This window comes from Rhinolophus sinicus, linkage group LG09, assembly GCF_036562045.2.
Source record: "Rhinolophus sinicus isolate RSC01 linkage group LG09, ASM3656204v1, whole genome shotgun sequence".
In the NCBI taxonomy this organism is placed as follows: Eukaryota; Metazoa; Chordata; class Mammalia; order Chiroptera; family Rhinolophidae; genus Rhinolophus; species Rhinolophus sinicus.
The window spans coordinates 83,335,238-83,357,792 of NC_133758.1; the positions used below are offsets into that span (position 1 = coordinate 83,335,238).

Genomic DNA, 22,555 nt, shown 5'->3' on the forward strand with positions numbered 1-22,555 from the left:
AGCTCACATGGCACTGTCGGTGAGAGTTTTTTGCCAGTAAACAAATAACTGTATTGGAACACCCTCCCTACTCACCTGATCTGGCCCCCAATGACTTCTTTCTTTACCCAAAGATAAAAGAAATATTGAAAGGAAGACATTTTGATGACATTCAGGACATCAAAGGTAATACGATGACAGCTCTGACGGCCATTCCAGAAAATGAGTTCCAAAATTGCTTTCACTGGTGGACTAGGCACTAGCAGCAGTGCATAGCTTCCCAAGGGGAGTACTTCAAAGGTAACCATAGCGATATTCAGCAAAGAGGTATGTAGCAGTTTTTCTAGGATGAGTTCGCGAACTTAACTGTCCAACCTCATATGCCTTGCTTGCCATCAAATAGCATATTGGAAAAATTATAACAAGTATCACTGACATACAAATGGCCTTGAAACAGCCTGTATTTTGTTTCTATCAGTGGGAATAACTTTTGAGGCATCACTGATAGGAAGTAAGGTTTACAAGATTGGACAGACACCATTGTTATTTAATTCCAAATCCACCTGCAGAAAACAAATGACTCTAAACAACAATTAAAAGGTCGTGTAATTTTCCCTTCTTTTTCAGTTTATATCAGAGCTAAATGGTGAATGTTTTTAAGATACAGACATCATCTGATTTGTCTTTTTTTAAGTTAACACCTCTAGAAATGTCTTGTTCTTTATATTAGATGAAATGCCAACAAAATACAAATGTACAGAAGCTATCACCATTTCTTTAAACTACATTCATCAGGCAAAAATATTCTTTTATTCAGATTTTATTACTCACATTTAGTTTTTCATTCATACATTTAGAGGACTTTACAAACACTAACTTAGTAGCCATTCCAGAAAGGAAGTTGGATAAAAAAAATAAATAATACGAGAAATACAGATATGATACTAAAAAGACCATATTTTGTGACTTCACCTATGATGCAACTAATCATCTATTTAGTTATGTTATTCTATTTGCTGCTGTAACAAATTATCACAAACTCATAAAACAACACAAATTTATTATCTTATGGTTCTGTAGGTCAGAACTTTGACATGGGTCTCAATGGGCTTAATTCAAGGTCCTGGCAGGGCTGCAGTTCCTTCAGGGCCCTACGGGGGAGAATGTTTCCTTGCCTTTTCCATTTTGTAGTGGCCACCTGTGTTCCTTGGCTCATGTCCCCTTTCTCCTTCAAAGCCAGTAAAAATGAGTCAAGTCATTCTAACATAGCATCACTCTGACCTCCTCTTTTACTTCCCTCTTCCACTTTTAAGGGCTCTTATGATTACATTGGGCCCACCCAGATAATCCAGGTAAATCTCCCCATCTCAAGGTCATTAACTTAATCAAATTGGCGAAGTCCTTTTGCAAGGTAACAACATATTCACAGGTTCTGGGAATTATGATATTGACATCTTTGGGTGGCCATTACCTGCCTACCACAGTTGCCCTTAACTTCACAGAAAGCAAGACACTCCCATAGTAAATTGAGTCTAAGGGTGGGGGGAGGCAGAAGAAGCATACTAATGATTTAAACTAAGTATGCAGAACTTGGGATGAAAAACCCTTCCTTTCTGTTTTGTCACATTTGTACTGGCAATCTATTTTAAAGATGAACCATAATTACATATGTGGGAACAGAAGAAATAGGTTGCCATTCAAAACCATGAGAAGAAATAGATCTAAAATGAATCTATCAATTTTTTAACCTGAACAGAAACCAAAGACAGCTTATTTTGTATTTTCTATCTTTCTACACATTGTTCTGCCTTGGCACTCAGGAAGTACCATTTACACAGCCTATATCATATAATAGGATGTTGTATTAATTCAAACTAAAGGTAGCTGGAAAGACTCCAGTTGAGCACACAGGCCATGAGTTTTCATGAACCTTTAAAATAAAATATCCAAAGGATCATTATATGTGTAATGGGGGTGTCAAAAAAACGTATACAAGTGGACATTTTGGTTGTTTCTCAAGCAGTAGTTCACTGTAATCAGAAGTGTCTGGCTCTTTCAGTCTCTGGCTGCCACACGAAAGCAGCTATCACCACGTCCGTGCATCTACAATGGATGGTCGTACACAACTGTTCCAGCTTCCTGATCAAAAGGAACAAGCAGAGGGAGGCTGGATAGCTCAGTTGGTTAGAGCGTGGTGCTCTTAACAGCAGGGTTGCTGGTTCGATCCCCACATGGGCCACTGTGGGCTGCGCCCTCCACAACTAGACTGAAACAACTACTTGACTTGAAGCTGATAGGTCCTAGAAAAACACACTTAAACAAATAAAAGTTTTTAAAAAAAAGGGAACAAGCAGACATATAACACCAAGCCCAATAATCTGAAGGCCCACAACTCCTTCTGCTACAACAGGCTGATTCACCCCAAGACAGTGGGCCTGGAGCCAGGGGCCAACGGCAAAGGTGTGGTGGTCGTCATGAAGCAGAGATCCGGCCAACGAAAGCTGGCTGCCTCCTACGTGCAGATCACCATCAACAAGAACACCCAGGCCACCCTCAGCAGCATCCAGCACATGATCCGCAAGTACGGCCCAGAACAGCGCATGGCCGCCATCTGCAAGCCAGTGCCATCTTGTGCAGCCAGAAGCCCATGACTCTGAAGAGGAAGCAGATTCATCCCACCAAGAGCTCCTGAACACCTCTTCCCGCAAAGCAATAAAGCATAAAGCATCAGCGAACTTTCTCCAAACAAACAAAAAAGAAGTGTCCAAACACTGATGGTAACCACTTTGAGCATCTCTTGTAATTGCAGAAATCAAACATGACTTGTATTCATCTTCTGTTATTGGTATATACTGAGTATTACAATTTTAATAGTTTTTTCCTTTCTTTAAATGTATACACATTTTTGGCACCCTCTGTATATATGATTCAGAAATCAAACTTCTCCTTTTTTGAAAGGCCCAAATTCAAAATGAAATATCATTACATTATAAGATAGACTGTTTTTAATTCCCCAGAATAATGTTCTAACCAATGTTTAACTTTTCTAATTTAGCTTTATATCTTTTTTGACTCCAAGATAGGAGAGTGATATTTGATGTACTCAAGTTATAGCCAGCATTTACCAATTCTTTGATTCGACTTTTTAAGGTACTTATGCTTGAATCCAAAATACGAGGAGTTTCAATTATTTGTAAAATGCTAATTTTTTCTTCTATGAGGCAGTCTATTTTTTCATTAAACTTTTTCTCTCCCAAAAAGATCACATCTGGATAGCTCAAGACAAACTTCCGTACCTCTTCTTCAGTACACCCAAGAGAAAACAGCTTCTCTTTGATATTTGTGTAGTTTCTTTTGGCATAGTCATTGGAAAGGTCTAGGATTTCAGCTCCTGGACCACATATCAGAACAAGCAGCTCCTCATTGTTCAGGTTAAAAGTTGACTGTAAAAACTTAATGTTAGCTTTTATCCGTTTGGTGCTCTGAATTAAAATGAAAGGGTTCTTAAAAATTATCTTCCTGACAAAATCTATAGGATCACTGTGACCTAAGGACAAACAGACTTCTTGCAAAAATTCAACCATCTGTTTATTCAGATGAAGGCTATTGGAGAAGGTACGCGGAGCATTGGTCAACAATCGGCAAAGGCATTTACGGGTCAATCCAACTGAGTAGAGAAACTTTATATTATTCTCCAGATTTAGGTTGTTATTGGACCGAAAAAAGGATTCAGGAGAACGTTCCAAAATATTTACAATTTCAAGATCTGATGCCATAATTCTTCTCCACAGATCCCACCGTTTTGAAAGATTTTCAGGTGTGCGTGTTATGGCTCGTGGATATCTTGATATTATGCTAGCAATTACTTCTTTGCTAGCTCCTTTGGACAGAAGAAACACCTTCAGGTCCTGCTCATTAATACCCGTCCTATTAAAAACTCCAGGCTGTCGTTTCTTCGCCATGTCAACATCTACTCCCATAGTAAGTAAGTTCTTCAATAGCTCATTCTCACTGTGTTCATTACCACACTTCACACCAAAAAGCCTACATGAAACTGATTTGAAGAGGATGTCTGCTGAAAATTGGATCCAACATCTTGAACCACAGAGGAAGTTACTTCTCAAATACAAGAGGTTTTGTGGTACCATAATGGTCAAGTAGTCCCAACCTTTTGGAATACTGTATAAAATGACATATATGATATTATATAAATGCATGTATTAAACAGCTAAAAGAACATATCATGATCCTATAAGCATCGTAGTCATTTCTATAAGATATCTACAGCTCTAGATCTCCTGGTGCTGTGGTAATAATTCAGCCACCATATTCCCACTCCTTAGCTCACTGCTTCTGATTATCTGTGGGCCTGGGGCTCCATACACTCTCTTTTTTTTTTTGAGGGCGTAATAACTTTTATTATGCACTTTCATTCACTTGTTTTTCAACACAAGTATCAGATGTCTCTTCTGGGACAAGGATGTACTTACAAAGCATGAGGAATATAGAAATTACAACCTAGAAACTGGGTGCTAGCTAGTGAGGATGCAGTATGTTCTTTCACCTCTCTCCTCCCTGCTCTGGACCCTAGCGCCTCTGGTATTGATGGAAGGGAGAAGCAATAAGAGAGCCAGCAGGGGTGCTCCTAGGTCACCTGCATGTGGTAAGAAGGTGACCTCAGTGTCCTTTTGGCTTAGCATGATTCAGTTTGGGGATAGGCAGCCTGATTCTCTCCATTGCTGGATACCTAGGCAGATGTAGTATCTTTGCCTATCTGATACATGTAATTTTCTCAACATAGAGTTTCACTTCATCTTGTCCACCTTCATTTCTGAGAACCCAAACTCCCGATACACATGTTCAACTCTTCCAGAATGTCTGTCATCAGGCATTCTGAGGGGGGTGGGATGAGCCTGCAGGAACCAACCAGCTGGGGAGTGAGATTTCTTTTGTCTCCTCCTTGTAGGCACTCCTAATCTAGATGAGTGATTTTTTAAAACACAGTTGGTTTTTGGGAAGAATATGTCCTCTTCCCTCCCCAGTGGCAATGGGGGTGGGGAGAGGCATGTATAACTTTTGGGCACGAACACTGTATCCCACGAAATGTCTTACTTATGTGTTCCGTACATTCTTAACATAAAGAAAAGCAGTATAGCATCATAACTGCCCCAGAATTACTCCTACTTTTATATTGCTCTTTTTATTGGCCTTACCTGCCTTGGCTACCCAAAACCAGTTGCCACTGTCCATCTCTGCTTCATCCTCCTGATTTCCAAACCTTTGGCTTGTTCCTATTAACTGATGCTTTCAACTTTGCCTTGTCTTCCAATTTCCCAGATCTTTGGCCTTGCTCTTGCCCACAGACACCAGACTTCTTTGCCTCTGTTCTCACATCCTGGTTATCAAACCCTAAATTTAGCCCTCAAAACCAACACTTCAGAATTCAGGCCTAATATCCACCTTAAACACATTTTTTTCCTAGATTCATGGCTCTCTTTAAACTCAGGCTATTATCTCCCCCTCCTTCAGTTTACTTTTCTGCCCCCTTGATTGTAACCCAACAACTCCAAACCAATTTTCACCTTCAAAATGATCTAGCTGGAATATTTAATCCAAATAGTCCACCACATGTGGAACTGTGTTGCAAGATGGTACATAACAGTAAAAAGTTACTTTTACCATTCTCCCCCACCGCACCACATTACAAAAGACTAACCCAGGGCTCTCTTCATTTGTTCCATAACACATATAACTTTGTGCAAGTGGATAAAACCTCAATAACTCATCTTCCTGATCATTTAGAAATGAGTCTTGAAATGTATGAACTTATCTATGATAATCATCATAGGTCCCTACAAAAATGAGCATCTCTATAGGAAATATTTTATGAGAAAAGCAACAGAAAAGTACTATTTTGTTATTCAACTTATCAGATGATTTATGTTTCTAAGCTACTTGCTGTCTGAAAGACACAACACATTTTTTTAAAACTGCACTTTCTCCTTTTCAGACTGTACAGCTGTGACAAACTATGCTCTTGATTTCTAATTACTTACAATGGGCTACTATCACTTAAAGGAGGCACATCCCTTTTCCTCTCACCTAATTAAACATAAAATAGGAAATAGAGCTACATGGTTTCAACTCACTACTAATATCTCTGGGCTTGAGATACTGCTTTTAAGATCAATATCAAAAAAGCCTCTCTGTGTCTATCCTTTTAACTACTCCACCTAAACAAAAACTTGGATTATGCCTACAGGCTGGGAACATTTCTATAGCTCAGATAATCTACAGATCCTCAAAGAATTGGAAAAATATTCCCAAACTACAGAATCAAATAACATTCAAACAAAAATGCAGGCTGCTTACAGGGTAAACATCAAACAACTAAAGCACATTTTATATTGCCCTATACTGAGTACACTATTCTTTACTTCTCCATAATACAACACACTACTCTGTAACTATATACTCTTTCAAAAATGCATGAATTTAGAAACTTAAAAATAAGGTCCTCTTCCTAACTTAAGAATGAAGGCTTTACTTTGCACAGCTCAACAATCTGTTCTCTTCCAGATGTTCAAGGGTGACCTCTACTGGATAACAGGACAGAACACTGACAGCTGTGGATAAGACCAGTGCTTTCCAAAGAGGAATGGCAAGATGATCCAATGGAATGAAGGAAAAAAACAGTAAAACTCCAATTTGTATTTGTCTTGCCTTTTAAAATTTCCACTTTCTATATATGTTTTAAAATGTAACAAAAGTACTATGAGATATGTACATAACTAATCGGTAAATAAGTATACGTATAATTAGAGATACATGTATAAACTTTTCTTATTGGGAGTGTACAGGATCAAAAAAGTCTGAAGGCTTCTACTCTAGATAACACACTCCCTTGAGATTACACTATCACAAGCAGGGCTAAACGAGTCACAGAAAGTTCAAAAGAAATTCTAACAAGAGACTAAAAGTGAAAATATATGACAAATTTCTTAACAAACGAGCAATAAATTAAGGTTTCTCCTGAATCTATCATAGGTGGATTTTATATCTTTGTATTCCCTATGGAAATTTCTTTCACACAAATTAACATGTCTAAAACCAAAATGAGCATCTTTCCCAGCTTGCAAACTAGATCTCCTCTGAGTAACGAAATCACTATCACTATCCTAACAGTCACTCATGATAAAAATCTAAAAGTAAGTTTTGCTTTCTTTTCCGCAACCCGTCATCAAATCGTGTAGATACAGCTTCTTCAGTATCGCTGACCTCCAACCTCTCGACTCTTTACTATTCCCTTACCCTGACTGTAACAGCCGCCTAACTTGCTTCTCTAACATCAGTCACTCAAAACTGCCACTATAGTGTACTTGGAAAACAAAGATGTAATTATGTCCCTCATTTTTTGATTAAAGACCTCTGTAGCTCTCCCCTAGAAAGTAAAAATCTTCAGGCTGACATTCAAAGCCCTCACCATGCAGTTCCACTACCTTTCTAGCTAGCTTCTATTCTACAACCTTACAACTAGGGACCACTGCCTCTCAAACCTCTGGTCCTAAACGTCCTTGACTCTTGTCTCCCTGCCTTTACTTACAATGTCTTTCAGAAAGACCTATCCTCCTGATGTCTATCCACAGTACAAGGTCCCATTCAAATACTATCTTCCCACAAATCTTTAACAAATACATATTGTTGAAGTCAATAATTTGTTTTATAATAATTTATTACTAGGGAATCTAAAACTAAGTATTCTATCTCTATAGAAAAAAAGAGCTCAAGTGGACTTAGAACTGGCAACTAAATTCTGTTTTGATTACAATACTACAAATGCAGTTAACTGTCCCCAAAAAATATTATGAGCAGTCTCAGCTAAGCCTAAATACAATGTTAACTAACACCAATACGTTGGTGAGTGCATCAGAAAATGGGGGAAATTCTCAAATACCACTGCTGGAAGAGAACCCAGCAATTCCACTTGGCGATTATCCAAAGGAAATAAAAGGACAAGAATACATAAAAAGGGGGAGGGGACATTACTATGTACAAGCCGGTGAAAAAAATGAAACAGTTAGTTACCTCTGACGAATTAATGGCAGCTATGTACTAGTAGTTCTGAAATGTCAAGATAGTATTTAATTAATATGTATTATTTTGCAATCAGACAAATTTATAAAAAACTAAAATTGCCTAGGAGTGCAAAAATGTAAAAAATACATTATCTATTTTTATTATAGATAAAATATATCTATATATTTTACAAAATATAAAATAAAAATATTTATTATATTAAAAATATATATATAAAAATGTTTATCTATTTTTCAGTTTTCAACATCAAAAAGTTAAATCTGATAAATTATCAATGCTACTTGACTCTTTTAGCACTCGATCTCAATCCAAATTATTCCTATTACGTCTAGCAAGGTGAGTATTTCCAAATTATTCCTATTACATCTAGCAAGGTGAGTATTTAAATAGCCTAATACAAGAAGTATTAACTGTCTCAATCTACAAATTTCAAAAATAACTAATACTCCATATGGATCTCAATCTCAAATTGATGTTTGTAATTAACCAAAACTATTACTGCAAAGGCTGAAGTCCAAAATTAACAAATACAATGAAAATTTGTGTACCTGTAGCTTATGAGATCTAAGGAATAAAAGATTTACATTGCCCTCTGCTCCACAGTAGCCTGATAAAGGGGCTTTTAATGGAAATGGCTAATCACTGGCCCCAGGGTACTATATTCCAATTGGCCTTCTTTTGACAAAACAAGCTGTTTGGAGATCTTTACAACAATGCAGTCTCACCTTATTTGTCTTTAGCAAAGAGGACTTGCATTCCAACAGAAAAAACTGTAAAATAGCCCGTCCCTAGAAAAGGCAAAAAAATGGGGTGGGGAAGACAAAACACTGTCAATATTTCCTAATACAGAAGAGATCCATCCCAGCTAACACTGTATAACGTTCTCGTGAGATACATAACCTCTTGCATACTAAACATCTCTCAGGCACTGAGAAGAAAATGGCAAGTACATGCCTGAGTATAATGGGAAAAAGTAATGGAATCACGAATATGATTTGTAAAACCAGAGCTAAGTGCTTCACATACTCTTACCTAAACCCCACAATTAAAAAGTAGGCATTATCCCTAAAATTACAAAATCGGGGAAAGCGCCAAGTTTCATTACTAGCTTGTGTTAGTCAGGTGAAGCCTAAGGTTCGAACCCAGGTGAGTCTTAACTCAAAATCATGGTAACTCCACAGGTTCCCTTCCATGGGTTTTTCCCATCCCTCTGCCTCCCACAAGGACAATTCTGCAAGGAGCTGCTCAGGAAGGGGACTCCGCTATACGTCAAGGTCACCCAGACCTGCTTCTAGAAATAAAAGCCTCCGCAGCAGTAAGCCACCAACCGCAACCTGCATTGTACCTACGTCCTGGCAATAGCTGTACTTCCGCCTCTGGGGTCTGGAGCGGAACCGAGGAGTGCAAACGGGCGACTAACTTCCGGCCACGGGCTGCGCGCCGACGTGACGTCACCCGCCTTGCTCACCCCGGAGGCCTCTCGGCCGCACTAGGTACAATAACGCAAAGAGCCCAGCAGAGGGCGGCAGAAGACCGCGGTGAGCGCAGGAAGCCCACGTCTGGGGCGGGTTTTGGAGGGCGGGGCGGGGCCGGCGCCTTTCTCTACGTCCCAGCCAGCGACCGAGAGATGCAGCGGCGATCCAGTGCTTGCCGGCGCCTCGCGGTGGGAAAGTCGCTATTATGCACATGAATTCGCAGCCTGACAGGGTGATTCCGCTTATTAGTGTGACTAACACGATGCCGATGAACACCTCGGCATTTGGTGCAGGAAAACGCGTGCACCAAAGGCTCATAAACAGTCCCAGATTCTTTCTTTTCCTGAACTGCCTTGGAAATCGTGGAGTGTGGCTGCTGGTCCGAATTCCGTGTCAGCCTTGGGCTGGGACAGTAATTTTGGTAGACTTCGAGTTAACTGCTTGCAGCTCGATTGCTTTTGGTTCTTTTTTTTTTTTTTTTTTCCCCTAATTGTGAAAGGTTTAGACTACTTAAAACTTAACAGAAACTTAATCTCCACAGCAGGTGCGCTTTTGCCACCCTTGGGAGCGTCGCTACATGTAAACCTTCTGGTCCCAACGGTCTCACCTGCCTGGGGATGGTAGCAATGGAGATTAAGCTTCAATTAAAAGCAATTCTACTCTTACCCTCAAAAGAAAGATTATCCCAGATCAATGAAATAATCATCAGGCTGCCGAGTTATCTAATGGAGGAAGTGTTAGTCCTTAGAAAAATGGAAAGTGAGGGAGAGGGTTGATTCTGCATTCTGCTGAAAGGAATTTCCTGCATTTACCTTCCTCTAATTTTCTTCATCCCATTTTTGCACCAATAGACCAATTAATGTTTTATCCTCACTCTGTCCCTCGGATTACACCTAGCAAGTGTGTTGTTGTCACTTTGTTTTGAATTAACTTGCTGTTTTATTTATTATAAGGATAAAGATTTATATTTGGGACTTATAATCAATCCGTCTATAGGGTAAGTGAAACTGCTGACTGCAGTTCCTCGGGTAAAAAAATAGTCTTGAAAAATTAGAAATGGCCTCTTTGTATAAATTTCTAGTCACTGTTTCTGCCTAGAAGGAGCACCTATATCTAAGTTAATATTTACTATTTTATAGTAATAAAATATTTAAGAAAAATATTGACTAATTTATAAATATATACATTTATATACATAAATATATAAATAGTTTAACTCTAAACTGCTTTACAATCAGACCATAAAACAATAACATCTTTTTTAGGCATTATTGAACTTCAGACTTTCTAAGACCTTTGAGATTATGGAGTCCCAATCCTCTCATTTTACAAAGGAGACAGTAAAACCCTTCGAGTGGGAGCCAGCAAGAGAATGCATGCATGTCTTCTGCCTCCTTGACCCGTAAGTCTTCTGTGATTCTTACCACAGGCTTTGCTGTACTGACATAGATTATCAAAGGTTTTTTCAGACTTTCTCAGGTGACATCACCTAAGTTTATTTTGAGTGATACCTTGTAGGTAAAGGAGATTGGTTCTTTTGAAAAGTGTTTCCATATTTCCTATCCAAAATTTTCTGATTACAAAGATATCTTAAATGCATATTACAAAATATTGAAGAGAATAACAACAAAATTGTAATAATGGTTGGATTAAGATAGTGTATTGTCCGTTACTTTTTTCCTTTTCATTTTTCTGCCAAGAGGTTTAATGATTTGTGAAATGTCATTACCTCCAATAACAGCAGTGACTACTGCCTTGTTGTCATGTTGTCATTGGTGGTATGTTACAGTAGAACCTGTATATACCTTGCCTGTGTTTTATTCATTGATTCAATGAACAGTTATTGAGCACCTGCACATTTCAGGCCCTTTACTCAGGATGGGGGTATTTAGTAGAAAATAAGACAAACCCCCTGCCCTTCTGGACCTGTTTCCGATGGTAGGTCTCACTCTCAGCCTCCTGAATGTCTGCGCCTCTACATGCTTCCCCCCCCATGATACCGCCCCAAGATCATAGCTGACCCACACCCTACTAAACTGATGTAATTAAGAAAAAGAAAGTGTGGTTGGAAACTCGGGAGGGGGGATCCTGTGTGTGGGAGAAGCTGGAGGCAGGGAGTAAGTGATGATGAACAAACAAAGAGGAAAAAAGATGAGGTGAAGCAGTTGCAATGTGGTAAAGGGGAGTTTCTCCTAGAGGCTGTTCTAAACTTTTCATCTTTCTGGGTTTTTTATAAAGTAAGTCAATTTTTTAAAATTTTGTATTTTCATTATCTCTTTTACAATTCTCTTTCTTTTCTGAAACCATGGTGATATTAGATGGTCTATGTGTTTTTTAATTTCTGTGTTTGAGAAAAGAATAGGTTGCCAAGTCTATTTGGAACATCCCCTCCCCGCGTTTTGATCCCAAAGTCTGTGCAGTAGAAAGCACAGACTCCGGTGCCCTCCCTTCACAAATTGGACTTAGACACCTTGGGGATAAGCTGAAAGTCGGGTTTGAATACAGAATCTGTGCTATATGCAGCAGCACCTTTGACCTAGTATAACTAAGGGTTTTTTGTTTTTTGTTGTTGTTTGTTTTGTTTTGTTGTTTTTTTTTTTGGGGGGGGGCGTTCTGTGCCAAAGTGCCTGCCTGACATGCCTGCCTGACCAGTTCAGCCAAAGTGCCTGCCTGACATGCCTGCCTGACCAGTTCAGCCCAGGAAGTATCCTTAGTTTTTCATGCAAATAGACTTCTGGAAAGCCAAAGCCCCCTGGTTGACCACTCACGTTTGAATCTCAGCAGACCCAATTGAGGTCAGAAAGGAAGTGGCCCTGTGTGGGTACAACCACACCCACAGACTCCTGGACTCTACAGACAAGACATCCCCAGACCTGCCAGCATCCTACCAGTCTCATTTTAGGGCCCTCAGAGGAACACCAAGTCCCGTCTCGCACTCGCCTGCAGCCTGCTGTTTTGTAAATTGCTTAAGGCAGATAAAAGCAGTAAAGTTACCCCATGGTCATAGGTTAACATTCTACTGTTTGCAAACAAACGAAAAAATAAAGGTAGCTTCACTTCCCCCCTTTTCAAAATTGCTTTTTAACAACCTTAGATTTCTAAAGTTTTTCCTGCTGGTAACTTTCTGAAATGTGTCTAACCAAGGTCTAGAGAGACTTCATGAGTCAGCTCTCCTACTCCCACATTCATTACCACAGGGTCTGTGGCAAGGAAATACTTTGCCTGGCAAACTGGCTGATTCCAGAACTGATCCTGGATTCCCACAGTAGTTAGATTGCCACCGTCAGCCAGGCAGAGTTGGCCAAGAGAAGCACAATAATTTGAGATCCCATTCAGCCATAATCCCATTCATTTTCAATCCCATTCACCCTGGTGAGTTTAAGTACTTTTGGGGTTGTTTCATCCTACAGGACCATGCCTTTAATTCCTACGAAATGATTCTTAATCACTGGTAGAAAACCTTACCTTCCCATAGCAGGGGAGCAAATAATCACACAATGGAATACCATCTTATTTGTCCAAAACTACTTCCCTTCCTATGTATAGTATTTCTTGAAATTTCACCTTGAGAGATTATTCCTTGGTGTTTACAGCATGATGATTTTAAATCATAAACATATTTGAAAGGGGAAACAAATTAAGCAGTCAGCAAACTTTTCCTATAAAGGGCCAGATAGTAAATATAGGCCCTGTGGCCCACTTACTATCTCTGTTCCACATTCTTCTTTTTTCACAATCCTTCAAAAAATGTCAAAACCATTCTTAGCTCAAGGGCCACCAGACCACAGGCTATATGGTCTGCTGCTAGCTGTGAAACACTATAATGAACTACTCACATATACCTATAATTTATTTTGTTGACTTAAAGGCATCCGAAGAATAGGAATTTTGAGATAAAGGACGTGGAAGAGAAAAATATTAATAATGTTTGAAAAAAAAGTCTTATAACACTATCTGCTGGGTAGTATTCTAATCACTTCTCCTACATTAATTCATTTAAGTCTATGATGGAAATAACATTATCTCTGTTTTATAAATGAGGAAACTGAGTTAGAAGCTAAGTAATTTGCCTAAGCTCACACAGCTGGTAATTAATTGGAACCTAAGAAGCCCATCTCCAGAGTCTACGGTCATAATTGCAAGCTTTGCTGACATTCAGAGAGAAACAATATTTTAATTCACTATAGAAACTATCAAAGTAGAAATATTTTTATAGAAAATAGAAAGAGGGCAAAAACATTCACCCACAATTCCATCACTTAGAATAACCACTATTTACGTTATATGTATATCCTTTTGGCTTATTTTTTCCAGAATATTCCTATACATAATTTTTTCTTTATTCAACCTATGAAGTAAGTATCACAATTTTGCAGATGAAGAAACTGAGGCTTAGATGGATTAGGTGACTTTTTTCATAAAAATCATAAAGCTAATGTATGTGGAACCAGGATTTCAAGCCAGGTTGTTGCTTCCAGAACCTGTACTCCTAACCCCTGGCCTATGCTGCATTTGAGTTTATACTTACTTGTCAAACTTAAAAAGTCCTTTTCTATCTCAAGTTTATAAAGAACAGTCACCCATATTTTCATCCAATACTTTATTATTTTTCTTTTAAGTCTTAGTTTTTATTGCTTTTAAGTCTTTGAATCACTTGGATTTTATTTTGGAATAAACAAGGTAGAGATTCAGTTTTGTTTCTCTTCCAAATTGCTAGTCAATTGTTCCTACATCATTTAATGACCACTTTCTTTGTCCACTTCTTTGAAATGACACCTTTGTCATATACTAAATTACAAGGTAATTTTTCCTGTTTTTGAATGACCACATTCCACTGTTGGAAGATATGTCTTAAGGTTCGGTTGTGATAATCTAACTTAAGAGTTGATATGAAGAAAGGAAAGTAGGTTTCAGCCTGGTGTTTTGAGAATTTTCCTTTATACATTATTTTTCCCTTAATAAAGGCCAGCATATTTTAGCTCAAATTCCACAACAGTTATAGAAGTGTGAAAAATGGAAACTGATCTTGAAGGAATATTAGTGATTCTCCTGTCCAAACCCCCTTACATGTAAGTAAGGAAACTGAGGCCCAAAATGGTAAAAATTACTTATCTAACAAATAATATTGGTACTTAGTGTCTATATTACACAGAATTCTTTCTGTTGCAAGTAACAGAACTACAACTCAAACTAATTCAAGCAAAAGGGTGGGGAGGCTTTCTTCTCTCAGCTTCTCTCTGTATGTAGGCCTCATTCTCTTAGGCTCTTCCGTGGAACAAGACATATGGCAAGTATCTCTAAGGTTACATCCTTCTAACTGGAAACTCAAGGGAAAAGCAAGAAATTCTAACTCTTAGTCTTGAACATAAAATAAGGACTCGTATTGGTTTTCCTTGAATCATACGACCACTCCCATTGTTTCATGGGAAGGGTGAGGATGGCAGGATATAGTGTGATTGGTGGTCCCAGCAAAACCATTTGGACTTAGGGAGAGGCAGTCCTTCAAAAGAGAAGTGTTACTATTACTAGAATGAAGAAAAAGAAGTTGGACAGTCAAAAACATCTGTGTCCATTGCTGTCGTTGGAGAGCCAGAATTAGAGTTGAGATCTTTGAACTCCCATTCCAATCCTCTTCTCATTCTCTATTTATTCATTTAATGTATATCTCCTGAACACTCTGCTAGGATTGTATTTAACGGTAAGTAACAGAATCCCCAGTCAATGGTGACTTACATAGCAAATGGTCTAGAGACAGGAGTTAGTTGTTGGCATTATTTTCTAAAACTATGTCATCTCTCAGTTTCCCATCGCCCCCTGAAGTCTTTCCAAACCCCCATTCAGAATCAATCTTTCCCGCTTCTGTATTGCTGTAGCATTTTGTTCAATCATCGTAACACTAAATTCATTCTATTTTGTGTTGAAATAAATTTGGTGCATACATCTCAATCTCCTCTGCTGTTAGACAGAAATTCCTGAGGGCACAGACTGAGTTGAATTCATCTTTGTGGAATCCAGATGCCCTGCCATTCTCTGGGTCTGCCAGCTGCACATGCTCCTTGCTGGACCCAGAACCCCCGAACCCAGAGCCACTTTGAGTCCTGATGAAGCAAACCATATCACCTGACAACATCAGTGAGCAATGTAGACTTCACTACAGGTTTTGTCACGGGGATCACATTCCACACACACAGAAAACAACTTTCAGATCCCCCATTGGACTCACTGGCTCGCATTTTCTTCCTTCTGGATGGTCCTGAACACTTCAAACTCCTCTCCCCGTTATTTTTCCCAAATTCAGCTGTGTCCAGTCCCATCTCCACACTGGTACACCCAAACCCAGCTAGAAGCTCAGTAAAATTAAATCCCATCTAGGTAACAGGTCCCACTCTTCTTAGTTGTAGGAGGGTTCAAAATAGCAGATAATATTAAATCATGCTTATAATAGTTAACATTTATTGACTATTTATTATGTGGAAGGTACTGTTATCCCAACAAGGCATGTTTTATTATCTCCATTTTGCAGTTAAGAAAATGCAGCCAGGAAGGAGGAACCAGAAATCAAACCCAGACGTTTTGAATCCAGAGCTTACGCCCTCAATAATTAAACTCAACTAACATCTATAGCACTTACTACAATGCCTTCCCTAGTAGGTGCATCAAAATGTTGGTTGGATTAAGTGTACTTGCATTTCTAAAATCGTCAGAACTGCTCTAGCTTCTTACATTTCTTTTTTTTCCTCAGCTGCAAAAATTTATTTTTGTGAAATACCAAAATATCCATTATAGGAAAAAAAACTACATTATCTTACATGAAAGTAAAAATTATGAGTAGATTACAATTGCTTGTTAGTTTTATTTGTTCTGCTTTACTGAGATTAATTGGCAAATGAAAGTTGTATATATTTAAAGTATACAACATGATGATTTGATACACCTAACATGGTGAAATGGTTACCACAATGAAGTTAATTAGTACGTCCCTCACCTGACACAGTTAGCGTTATTTTATGTGTGTGGTGAGAACACTTAAGATCTACTCTCTTAGCAAATCTCAAGTATACAATACAGTGTTATTACCTGTAGTCACCCTGCTGTACATTCATTCTCATAGATATCTAAAGCTCTCTATTTTTACTGGTATTAAGTAAATGAATAAATGGATGGATGAATGAATAGGTGAACTGACTAATTTGCTGACTACACAACTCAGCTTTCTCATCTGAAAATTCATTCATTCAGTTGGTCTTTTAATATTTCTATATCCACCAGGTGGGCACCAGAGAAACAACAATGAAGCCTAAGAAACACTCCCTGCCTTTAGCAAGTCTAGTGGAGATATTCACAGTCCAAAAGAAAAGTGTTGAACTAAATGTTATCAAAGGTCCCTTCCAGCTCCAAAGTTCTGTGATTCTATTGAATGGGAGGTTTGTTCTCCTTGTACAAGGTGATAGATTTATGATCACAAGAAGATGGCTCATTCTTCCTCTCATCCTAAGCACTCAAATCCATGCAGAGAGAGAGAAAGAGAGAGAGAGAGAGAGAGAGAGAGAGAGAAGATTCTGATAAATTTTCAATGACTGTGACCCTTGGCTAGACCTTGGGAAAGGGAGCTGGATGCTGCTTGTCAAATAACCACTGAGGAGAGAATTTAGGACGGCCCCTAAGCAATATAACAAAGCCCGAGAAGCCTTGCCGTCCTGCGCTTCAGCCTTCCTTACTGCACTCCTAAGCCTGTTAGATGGCTGGTGTCCTGCTCCCCCGAGTCCCCTAAATCCCACTTTAACACTAGGCAAGTCAGCTGATCATGAAGTGGCCCCTACTCCAGAACTGCCTGTAGAGCTTCCCTCTGCACCTTTTTAACCCTGAGGAGCTGCACTCTTCACTTTTTCACCTCTGTATCCCTCATATCTTGCTGTTTTCAATAGTAGCCGAACGTTAGCATCACCTAGAGAGCTTTTTGAACACTGAAGCCCAGCTCTCTGCCCCCAGGGATTCTGATTTAATTGGTTTGGCCTGAGGCCCAGACATTGGACTGGTTTTTGTTTTTGTTTTTTTAATATTCAGTAGATTATTCTAATGTATAGCTAGAATTGAGAACTGTTGCACCTTTGAAACTGGAGTTTCTTGATTTTCACCTGCCGGTTAAAGCCCCACCCTGGATTCTGGGGCCAGTTCTGTTCCCCGTGGGGAAAATTCAAGGAGCTTTAGGCTAGCAGCTCAGCGGCTCAGGGCTTAATCCCACTGGGGCCTGGACTCCCAGCTCCAGTGCTGCAGGTTGTTGTTCCTTGTGATTAAGCCCCTCTCCGAAAGGAACATGAAGAGCTAGAGAAGGGGAAACAGTTGCTAGGCCGGCAAAACAGCAGGTATTGACTCTAATGCCCTCCCACTTTCTTTAGCCCCACCCCCACCCCCGCCGCCGCCCATCCCCCTGTACAAACCACTGTAATAAAGTCCTGAACAGTGTCACTTGTGACAGGCAAGGAGAGGAAATTATCTGACCTAACGTCTCTCAGCCATGCCTATATCAAGCTGCCAGATATTTCTCTTTATTTCACTATATACATTTCTGTTGGTGATACTTTAATAACTCTTTCCCAGAGACATCTCATCTTTACTCTCCTTTCTTTTTCTCTTCCTCTTTTTACTTGTACCTAGTTAACTGCTGAGTCTTTTACTCTCCCTTGATCCGTTTTTATTACGAACCTCGCCCACCATGACTGGGATCGTACCTAAGCATAAGACTAGTATCAGTCGTGTGTTTAAACCAGGGAAAAGGGAAGCTACATTTTATAAAGTGAAAAGAAACAACCTCTAGCGTTCATAAAAGTGCTAATAAAAATGCTTCACAGTTCCCACGAAAGTCTCTATTCTCTTATTCTTCTGAAATGAAACCTCTTCAGAAACCAGAATTCAACATAAATGTTATTTTTAATCAGTTTGTTTTCTGCTTTGGTACAGGTTTTACAAGTTAGGTTTTTACTGTTTTTTCTTCTATTTTTTTATAACACTTCATCTTGTGGATTCTCCTCAGAACATTAGCACCATCTACACTGTTGTCTTAATTGAAAACTCCACTCTGAGCACCAAAGACTTGGACCCCAACTCATCTGTCACTTGAGGATGGTGTGCATGTACCTAGCACCATGCTGGGCACGCCCTTTTCCAGTGTCACACGGACAAACTCGAAGGTTTGCCAAAGGAGAGGGTGAAGATGAGGGCAAATGTTAATGACATCTGTTTCTGTCAATAAGATTGGTGACTTCCCAGCCATCAGTGCACTAGAGGGAGTTATTCTGTCCTTTAGCCCAGGAGCATCTACTATATTAGGATTTTCCTAGTGCCAAGGGAAGTATCATGACACAGTATCCCTTATACCTACTTAATCACTATGACGATCTGAAGATGCAATCCCAATAATAAAGTCTAGAACTGTTCCTGGAAAAGTGCTTTTAAAATTCAAATATTTGTCTAATTAAAGATAAGTACTCTAAAACGGTTCATTTTTCCTGACATTAAATGTAAATCTTAGCATTTAAAAGCGGTATAGTAGTGTAGAGGTATTTGAAAATTGAGTAGTAGATCTAGTTGTGTATGTGTTTTTTAATTAAGTTCAAAATGTGCTAGGCAGATAATTATATTTACTCTAAAAGAGCATATAATAAATGCTGTTCAAACTAAATAAATGAGTAAGTAAGCAAGCAAATAAATAAGTAAATACCTTAGCTCGATTCTGTTCTGTTTTGACCAGGAATTGTGATTCTCTGTGAACATTAACAAAAGACAGACAGTGAGTTTTAAAGCACATAAAACAAATTTTTTCTATTAATATTATGTAGTGAAGTATGTGTTCTATATTACTCTTGAGAATATCACAATCATGATTTCTGATCTGTATGTATTTTTAGTACATGTTTAAATTAATCATTGTGAATCAGATATCCTAAGATCATTTAATTAATTACCTGCATTATCTAACCCCTACTTAAATTTCTTCTCTAGACATATTACTCCTACAGACTAAATTATTCATCTCACCAAACTCTCTAAGCTGACAAAGCCGCTTGGCTTTCTAGCCAAAGTGCTATTGTGAAAGCAGGTCTTAGCTCAACAAATACTTTCCCTTTTATTAAAAGATAAGGGTGACGGACCATCATGTCTAAAAATAGATACTTGGAGCTTAAAATCTGTCAGACCATATGTTGTACGACTCCAAGATCCAGGAAACAAAGACATCCTTCTCCTGGGGGTATGTATTATTATGGTTATTCTAGGGGCTCAAGTGCCAGTCCATTTATATGACTGTACAGTCATTTAAACATCTGTAGAAGATAAATGGATATAAATTCCTGGGGATGGTGAAGGGGAACAGTGAATTGGCACTGATCTGATTTGCATGCTTTTGTATCTGTGTTGTGAGAATGCATATGACAATGTGAATTTTCTTCTGGTGTCCTTAAGATTTCTTTTAATGAAATTACTTTTCTTGTTACTCATTGACAGTCAATGGAATAACCACAAAATATAGGAGTTGAGGCACTTTTCTCCTATACGCAAGACAACATTTTACAAAATGTTATAAGATCTTTGTAATTCTTTTTCTGTATTGAAATTTTAACTTTTTTTTCTGGTGGGTACGTTATTTCATTGTTTTAAAGTTTAGAAACTTCTCTTAAAACTGAAATAAGGTTTCCAACCTACTGCCATTAATCTCTAAATATGTTTTATACATGTGGTGCATATTTAAAACAGTTTCCATATTTTATATGGTGCAACCTCAAACATTTTCAGAGATTTAATTACGGTCTTATGCTAGAGTATCATTCGGAGACTGTGTACATAGTACATTGAAGCAATTTGGCAGTTACTCAGTTTAGACCACAAATAATTCCAACCTCCAAAGGGGATTCTTTTCCACCTTTGTAACTATCAAATCTCCGCTTCTGTTTAGATTGCAGAGACCCAACTACACTGGCATATTTACAAAGCCAAACACTTTTAAAATGTTAAGGTTAAGAGATCCAAGTTTTCTCTAATTACTTGGCAATGATTGTAAAGGATATTTGTAAAGGTAGAAATATCCGTTCTTTGTCAACTAACAAAAGAACTTCAGTCTTCTTTAAGTAACGGATGGGAAAGGAGAAAATGAAAAGAAATATCAGATAGTGTATTTCTTCTAGGACATGAGGCTATATTTCTTTTAGTTTTTAAAATTATGTGTGTGTGTACAGAGGATGCCAAAAACGTATACACACTTTAAGAAAGGAAAACTGTACTAAAATTGTAATACTCAATATGTACCAATAACAAAAGATGAATATGAGTCACGTGTGACTTCTGCAATTACAAGAGGTGCTCAAAGTGGTTTCCATCAGTGTCCAGACACTTCTGATTATGGCGAACTACTACTGCTTGAGCAACGTTGACCAAAGTGTCCACTTGTACACAATTTTTGGCACCCTAGGATATGTGAAGAAAGATTTATGTACACGTGATACAAAGATACAAAAGAATATACAATAAAAACTTAAGTCTCTCTCCTTTTCCTCAGTGACCCAATTCCCCTCTCTAGAGGCACACACTGTACCCAGTTTCTTGGAGCTTCTTCCAACCATAATCCATGCATTTGCTAACATACATGTGTGAATTCCCTCTCTTTTTTTCCCCTTCTTTCTCTCCTTACACACCAAAATGTAGTATACCATATACTGTTCTCTGTTCCTTGAGTTTTTACTCTTGAAGATTGTTCCAAATCAGTACATATAAAAATCATCATTTAAGCGACTATTTGCATAGTAATCCACTGTATAAATATACTATAATTCATCTATACAGTCTTTTAATAATGAGCGTTTACTAATGTTTCCCATCCTCTACTATTACAAATAGGTTGCAACAAATATTTCATTTTTGTGCACATAATTTGTGTTCCACATGTGCAAGATTATCTATAGAATGAAAACCTAGAATTGAGATTATTGGACCAAAGAGTATGAGCATCTTTAATTTTGACAAGTAAAACCATATTGCCCTCCATGAAAGTTGTATTAATTTTCTCTCCCAATAGTAATGTATGAGAAAGAAGCAATGTTTTTGACTAGTACCCACTTCATATTTGTATTCCATATTTGTACTCCAAAAGGAATAAAAGAGCAAATATATCATTTTTGCATGTTATAAATTTCAGGAAACTCCAGGATTTGTAAGATAGAAAATATAAAGTAAGAGATAGCAATCTGATATTACATAGTAACTATTTTATTGTTTGTTCACAAACAAGTAAGCCATCATCATGTTACAATAAAGAATTTTGAATTACATTTTTTAAAACCATGAAAACTGTTAAATATTTCTATTTCTATTGGTAATGCTATTATTAAAAGTAGTGAAGAGTTATTGCCAATAATAATGATAATGAGAGGAAATATTATATTGGATATATATACAAAACTTCTATAATACATAAAACAAGTAAATATATAAGTAGACTATGACTTTTAAAAAAATCTCTTTTACAATAATTATTCTCATAATGTTACAAGACTCTAAATTAGCCCTCAAATTTACTAATCGTTATTCTGGAAGTACATATTAAAATTACTTCAGCTATAAAAGCTTTTGAAGGTATATTTAATAGCGATATAACAATTCTTGAGCAGAAGACCAGATACTTTGCTATTTATCAAATGAAAAAAGCTTGTGAACTGATAAAAATAGTAGAAAAGGTATAGAAAAATCTATGCACATAGTTTTGGAGGTGGGAGCCATGAGGAATATGTAAAACCAGATAACTATTTCCTTGGTAAGGTTTCTACGGGTACCATATGATTATTCCATAAAAAGGAAAATGAAGTATGCATTGGTACCAGCTCAGATCGTCACTCTAGATATCTGTCATGTATTTTTATTTGTCATGTATTTTTATGAAGAATTCACAAATTAGAATCAGAGTGATCTGTTCTATGAAAATTTGTAACAATGATATGAATTATAATTTTAAAAATTAG

At 37.9% G+C, this 22,555-nt stretch overlaps 1 protein-coding gene and 1 long non-coding RNA gene across 8 annotated transcripts; one reads left to right on the forward strand and one right to left on the reverse strand.

Annotated features, from left to right (window-relative positions):
* Window positions 1-770: 770 nt before the first annotated feature.
* MTERF1 (mitochondrial transcription termination factor 1) lies at window positions 771-9,521 on the reverse strand. 7 transcript variants are annotated; one of them, XM_074340708.1, is made up of 4 exons: window positions 9,422-9,521; window positions 8,802-8,864; window positions 8,065-8,100; window positions 771-4,158 (listed from the first exon to the last, which is right to left on the reverse strand). In XM_074340708.1, exon 4 carries the CDS (start codon window positions 4,125-4,127, stop codon window positions 3,006-3,008), a length of 1,122 nt encoding a protein of 373 aa, XP_074196809.1. In that variant the 5' UTR covers window positions 4,128-4,158; window positions 8,065-8,100; window positions 8,802-8,864; window positions 9,422-9,521; the 3' UTR covers window positions 771-3,005. The 7 variants fall into 7 exon arrangements, with proteins under 7 accessions (XP_074196809.1, XP_074196808.1, XP_019572144.1 ...); XM_074340707.1 differs by having other exon boundaries at window positions 9,426-9,444; XM_019716585.2 differs by lacking the exon at window positions 8,065-8,100 and having other exon boundaries at window positions 9,422-9,515.
* Window positions 9,522-9,690: 169 nt separating this feature from the next.
* On the forward strand, window positions 9,691-21,828 carry LOC141573087 (uncharacterized). The gene is made up of 3 exons (XR_012498652.1): window positions 9,691-9,783; window positions 10,817-10,953; window positions 18,583-21,828. It is a non-coding gene; the product is annotated as an uncharacterized LOC141573087 (long non-coding RNA).
* Window positions 21,829-22,555: the final 727 nt, after the last annotated feature.